The 6718-nt window shown below is 40.1% G+C and overlaps 1 protein-coding gene across 1 annotated transcript; it reads right to left on the bottom strand.

Annotated features, from left to right (window-relative positions):
- Nucleotides 1-93: 93 nt before the first annotated feature.
- On the bottom strand, nt 94-5224 carry LOC104966665 (NAD kinase-like). The gene is made up of 4 exons (XM_010795885.1): nt 5119-5224; nt 4158-4366; nt 618-701; nt 94-132 (listed from the first exon to the last, which is right to left on the bottom strand). The coding sequence occupies exons 2-4, from the start codon at nt 4340-4342 to the stop codon at nt 123-125; spliced, it is 279 nt and encodes a 92-aa protein (XP_010794187.1). The 5' UTR covers nt 4343-4366; nt 5119-5224; the 3' UTR covers nt 94-122.
- Nucleotides 5225-6718: the final 1494 nt, after the last annotated feature.

Here is a 6718-nt window from a genome sequence, read left to right as displayed (position 1 = left end):
TAGCCGGCCCGATTAAAATGACTGGATGGCCTACCTGCCTGTCAGCCTTCCATCTGTGCACAAACGTATCTCGTGCCCTCATTGGTCATGTGCGCGTTCGTGTGTGTTGGAGGAGGGGCTCTTTAAGGAAGTCTGAAGGAAGGGGCAGATTTTTTCCGGTTGTGTACTTTCAAATTCTAGAGCACTCGAGCTGGTTTCTCCATTCTTACCTACCCTACCTTTAACCTTTAGTAGAAAGGAAGCGTGTTGTTCAAGATAAATGACAAGATGTCCAAACCGTTAATTTGACAGGCATTTGTTTTTCTGAACTTCTGCTAGCAATAGCTGTGAAAATTTGTACTATTTCTATTTCTATCAAAGCACAATTTGAAGTTTTTTTGAGTTTCACTATTTCAGCGATGTTAAGGCCTTAAGAGCAAGTCAAAAAAGAAGTTAAGAGTCATCTGACAGCTGACCGTTCAGGTTAAAATGTTCAAAAGAAGTGACAAAAAGCATGTCGCACAACAAGACACAAAAACAACATCAACTGGCTGTTTCATGCATGTTCAAGGACATGTGACTTGGAAATAAAAAGACAAGCTTACAAACACTACTTATAATCTAGAAGCATAACTTACATTACTGTGTGAGGATTCTGGAGCATGCATGCCTTGGGGCCGAATGTGGTCACAGGGCTGGGTCCATGAAGGGACTGATTCCTCCTGAGAGAGAGGACGACAAAGGCATACATTCAGGTTGGAGAGAGATCAAATGCTGTCCGGAAAGTCTGCAAACCATAGCCGGCACAATTTGTTCAAGAAAGTGCACGCTATTTAAAACAGGAACCTGTTCTAAATGACTCTTTATGAACAATTTCTAATCAAATAACTTTCCTTTCAGGACAAAAAAAGAGAAGTGAGGATAGAGCAGTGAGACATTTAGAGAAAGAGTCTGAGCCTTGGAATTTCCAAGACTCAATTGATCACGTGCAGATACAAGCTTATTTGATACAATGTGGTTCAACCAACCCTTCTATCTTAAGGATTAATTACAATTAAACGCTGTAACCTTTGGTGCTGAAAAATGTGGCCCATTCTGTGTCAATGATAATGCATTGTGAAATGTTTTAAAAACAAACACTTTTATCTATTCTGGCTGCATTGCAAACGGCATTGTCAGTAAATGATGTAATAAAACCTTTAACGATTAACAGTTAGGGTTCGTTCAGTTATTGCATAATCTGCGGACCTTTTCACAGGAACTAAAAGCCAATGATACATTTGCGTACTCGCCGCCTGGTAAAATAAGTTACCTTATCAAAATATTGAGGGAGAATAATTTGAACCTGATTTTCATGACATTAGGTCAGCCTACTCAACACTATTACAACAAGTTATTTAAAATGAATCTGAGGGCAGCAAAGCGAGAGGTGAAACGTTGCATCAGCAAAGTATTTGAAGAGTATTTGACACGTTTTGATAGGCAGCCGTTGAATTCAACAATATTGATTAAGCTCTGGTTGCAAAGTTAAACACAAGAGCAGTGTTTTTCTTATCCATAACTGATGGATAACAGCCCTATAGAACACTCGGATGTCTGCACAGCACAGCCCGTCTACAATATGATTATCAACTGCGAAAGGTCGACCCGGAGCTGTGAGGCAGTGCTACATGCCACTAACTACAGAAGTCTTTACGCTCTGTCACTCTACTCAGCCGATAAATCCTCTTAGCTGTCTGAATCTGAGAACTCACCATCTGCTGTTTACTGCCTCATTCATAAATATTCTCATTTTAACGGTAAATTAAACGACTATGATGTGAAGGGTGTTGCTCACGAAGGATTATTATCATAAATAAGAATTTGAGTTTATCCTCTTTCAGCTTTTTGTTTTGGGTTTGGACAGGAGGCCAGAGAGAAGTCTCCAATTGGCTGATGATGCGGCTGAATGTCCATCATGTATGACAGTGGGAAACTGTTTATGAATTGTATTTATAGGGACAATGCAATTCAACATATTCACATGAATAGTTGTTTGCTAATAATTAACTTATAACAACATTTATACGGCAAGACAGTTCAGAAAAGTGTACCTGTCAGTCCTTCAGTGGAGTTCATGTTTTTAAAACAGCATTAACATTTACACATTGACTAACTCAATAACAATAAGGACAAACAACTCTGAAAAAAAAATCAGAAATAAGGTAGAGATGCATGTCACAATTAGTATGTAAATGTATTTTAGCAGAAACCAAGGCTACACCTCTTAATTATTTTTATACCAATAATTATGCAATCATTTTTAACATGTTTTTTCTTTCCTGTTAAATGAATAGTGGGAAAAAGGCATCTTAAATGTTTTGTTTTTGGATATGAACTAAATTGTAACACTGCAATATAAAATAACCTTAAAGGTGATAACAAAGGAAGCTATTGGCATTAGTCACATAACCTAACGTCCAGTTGCTCAAGCTTGAAGTCTTTACCAAATTGAATTATTACCAAAAGCTAATACTATCACAGTTTTAGGGTGCTGGATGAAGATCAAATATATTTAAGGGGAAACCCACTAACCTAATGTTAGTTTTTTTGAGTAACTGCCCTTTTTATCACCATGTCACTTAAATGTATGACCTTCCTCTTCCAATTCTTAAACAGTTGTTTGTTTACTTAAATCCACGACAACGGCTTTCTGTTAATGTCAAAAATATGAGTGTCGTTGCCATATTAGGATCTCATACTCAATAATATTGGATGTGTGGGAGTTGATTTCAACAGCCTGGACAGACGAAATATCATTGGGACAGTCCTGATTGGTACTTTAAAGACGTGTTACCAAAGGCCAACGCATTTTCACTTCTGCTTGTAAGAAACCTCACCGCTGTTGCCAAAACATGTAAATAAAGCCCTTGCAACATCGACAGCAAAAACCCATTTCAGACCTCATATGAACTTATGTCTGAAAGGTGGTGCAACATAAATCATCTCACAAGAGTTGTTTGTAAAAAAAATCCCAAGCAGCTTTGAGCCAGAGCAGCTGTACTTATATTAAATAGCAGTTACCTCAGGTAACCTGTAATCCTGTATGTTATTTATGCATCAGGAGCAGGCATACCTAGGCATGTTCTTTTGAGTTAAATATTCAAACAACATTTGAAATCTGTTTCTAACCTCTGACTGGCATCATTTCAAGCCACTTTTAATGAGGAGACAGTTTATTCCTCAAGGCAAACACATTATTGGAAACTGGCTTGAAAATATATGACATTACCATTGATGCAGCAAATACAGATATGTTTGTTTTAAAAGATAAGCTCACACAAGACTAGGGACAGACAACCGGGGACAGCAGTCCAGATTCCACATTTACCAGTGAGACTATAAATTGTAAGTTAACGCTAGTTTTGTTCTACTCTGGCTAGGACGGCTACACGATTTGAGAAATAAATAAACAAGTCAAAGTCAACTTTATTGTCAATCTTCCAGTTTGTGTGTATAGACAGAGAGATCGAAATACTGTTTCCCACAATCCCGAATATAAAAACAAATGTATATCAAATATTAAAAAATGTGTGCAAATATGTATACATTATGTAAATAATTGACTGATATGATATATTTTGCGATATCTGTGGGAATTACATTTTATGAAACATCAGATTGTTATTCAAAAATATATAAAACTTATCATAGTGTGAAGCATCAATAAATGGTATGTCTTTTTGGTGACCAAGGAGGGCATGAATGATTAACCCTGATGTACAACAGGTGCTGTTATGTAAGCATCTCCATGTATGTTTTATTTAAGTTATGTCTGCATTTTTTTTTTATCATAGTGTGATCTTTTTAAAAAGAGGCTTTGCATAAAACAAGGTTTTTTAACATTTATTAAGTCTGTAGAATATTGTTCGTAGGACTGGACATCTCTGCACAACATTTAATCCAGATTGATATTTTCAAAGATTTTGCCATTAAAAAATATTGCGCTTACTGCAATTGGGATATTGCACAAATCCATACTGCAATTTCAATGTTGATTATGTGTGCATCTTAACTAGAAAACCAACAGGTGTAACGCATGATGTAGGAAAAGATGGCAACGTTGTTTAGTTATTGTGACATAGGGCTCCAAGCATAACAACAAGCGTGTCATCTTGCTCCATGTGTTCCACTCCTACCTGCTGTGTTCAGTGGAGCTGCCGGCGGAGGATGTGCTCAGGCTGCGGGCGGAGGATGTGCTCAGGCTGCGGGTCTTCCTCTTTTGGCTGCGCCTCGCCATGCTGCGTGCATTCACCTCCCCTCCGTCACAGCTGGAGCAGCAGTACGGGGCAGCTTCCACTCGCAACTCCTCTCCACGGTCCATCTCACACAGCCGGGCTGCAAGGATCTGCGGACAGGCCCGTTAATCAGTAATGAGGCGCGAGTCAAATAGAAACAGGCAGACAGTCATTAACCATCTCAAGCCCAGGCCAAAACCCATGGGAACAATGCTTAATTTAATTCAAACTTCATAAAAATTAAGACGCCTTTAATAAAAAGGGAAATGGCATATCATATCCACTGATAATTAACTGTTGGTCTATAATATGGGACATAAATCTTCCACCAATTCGCAAAAGCTTGTGCAAAATTCGCCTTTTTATATCGGTTTATTAACATACCTTCGCCACAAAGTGAGAACAGACTCAGTTTAAAGTTTCTCTGAGTATATATCACATTTAAATGAACGAGATGAAAGTTCTACTGAAATGAATGTTTCAAACTGATAAACTCTTTAAATTATGCTAAAGTCAGATAAGAAACAGGGCACTCGTCTGGTCAGCCAGCTGGATAAATAGCTAACATAGCTTTAACTTAGTTACATACAGTTTAATTATTATAATTCGGCTACCTGAGGTGAGCAGTGCCGTTGTCGCCTGCCTGAGTAAGCAAGACTAGTACATTATAAGTTCACCCACAGTCTAGTTGATAAACAACGTTAGCAACAACAGGACATAAGCCGACATTCACGAGTGTTAAACGGATTAATGGTGCTTACAACTCCTCTCTTAACTAAGCTAGTTTTCAGCTAGTTAGCGTGCTAAGCTATTTAGGCACAACACACAGCGTATTATCATTCACTTCTGAGGCCAACAATACCTTTCACCCGCAGCGCTAGAGGGGACGACACAAATGTACAGCGGAGCAAGAGCCACTGGGTTCAGAGCCTCGCCATTATTTATTAGATACCCAAAAGGTTACACAATCTTACTGTGCAAGAGAGCTGTCAACGGTCAGCCCATCACTTCCTGGTACGGACCGACCAATCACAGGCCCTGTCGGCGGCGACGTCATGTTGGATGATTTAACAGGCAGAGTAGAGCGCCAGATAAAAATACTTTCATTGTGGCCCGTCCACACTACAGCTTCGACAGCTTCAAAAACGGTTTCCAACGCGTCTGCCCTTTCACTTTGAATGGGGTGACGTCACGTTGCCTCGCTTTTCGCCGAACTGAATTGTGGGTAGCAAAGCGGAGCTTTCCTGGCGTTTCAGGCTGCAAAAGTTGAACAATGTTCAACTTCTGAAGCCGGAGACGCCGGAGTAGCCAGCGTCAGCCAATCAAATCCCGTTTATGCAAATCTGACAGTTCAATCGCTAGCCAATCAAACCGTGTGCAAGCTGGGAGAGCCAGACCGCAGTTCATTTCCTCATATTGCAAACGAGAAATTACGGCAGCAAATCACCCGGTTCTTTACGACCAGAACTATTTACTGGGATACAAACCGGAGGAACCAGGCATGGAGGGAGGTGGCAGAGACAGTGGGTGAAACTGGTAGGTTTTCGCCTGTTTGGGGAGTTTATATCCAGTTTACTTCGTTTTAACATTGCTATTGCTTTGTATGTCGTTTATATACATATATATTATTAATATATACTATATATATTATATATATATATATATATATATTTGATATATATTATATATATATATATTATATATAAATTAGTATATATATTGGCTCGCATAAATCCCGGGGTTTTTTTTTTTCTATCCGGGGGAGGGACATTAATGTGATTGTTGTCCGGGGTCGCGGTGCTCGAATAAAATCCCCAAGCTTCGACACGGCCCAGCTCCAAGCTTTTTTTGAGCTGAGTGTGGACGGGGGGGGGGGGGGGGGCTCCCCCCCCCCCGGGGTCACTCGCACTTTGGCTGTGAGCTGCGGGTGTCAGATAAGCCAACATCCCCCTATTTTCTCCACTATACAGCCCCCATCGTATCGGAGCAAATGAAAAGTGTAACCGGATGAAAAGAGTGTACATTTACTTATTATGAATGTGTATCCACAAGGCCGAAATATGAGACACCAACGTCAAACATTTTTTTTTCCTCCCAACTGACAGCGCTCTCCACATCTGGCCTAGGCGAACATCTATAACGCCAGTGCGACGGGGGCCGGCCTGGTCAAGTACGCGTAGGAAGTGTAGGTACAACGCCTACATTCCCGCCCCGCCCATCATACAGTAGCTACTACGGAGAGTGGTTGAGAATATTTCCTCAGGCATCGAAATGCGGAACCGAATTCACATTTCTAAATGATGCCGTTGGGAATCGAAATGTTGGAACGGTTCCGGAACCGGTTCTCTGTACCCAACCCTAGTCCTGAGGACTTCCAACTTGTGTTTATTAATCAAACAAATAAATAAACACAAGGAAATATGTGTTATGTGAGTAATGTTGAGAATGCACGGGGAAAGTTA

Source organism: Notothenia coriiceps, unplaced genomic scaffold (assembly GCF_000735185.1).
Source record: "Notothenia coriiceps isolate Sejong01 unplaced genomic scaffold, NC01 NC01_scaffold00037250, whole genome shotgun sequence".
NCBI lineage: Eukaryota > Metazoa > Chordata > Actinopteri > Perciformes > Nototheniidae > Notothenia > Notothenia coriiceps.
Note: the sequence above shows the minus strand (reverse complement) of the source record. Positions and strands in the feature narration are given on the sequence as shown.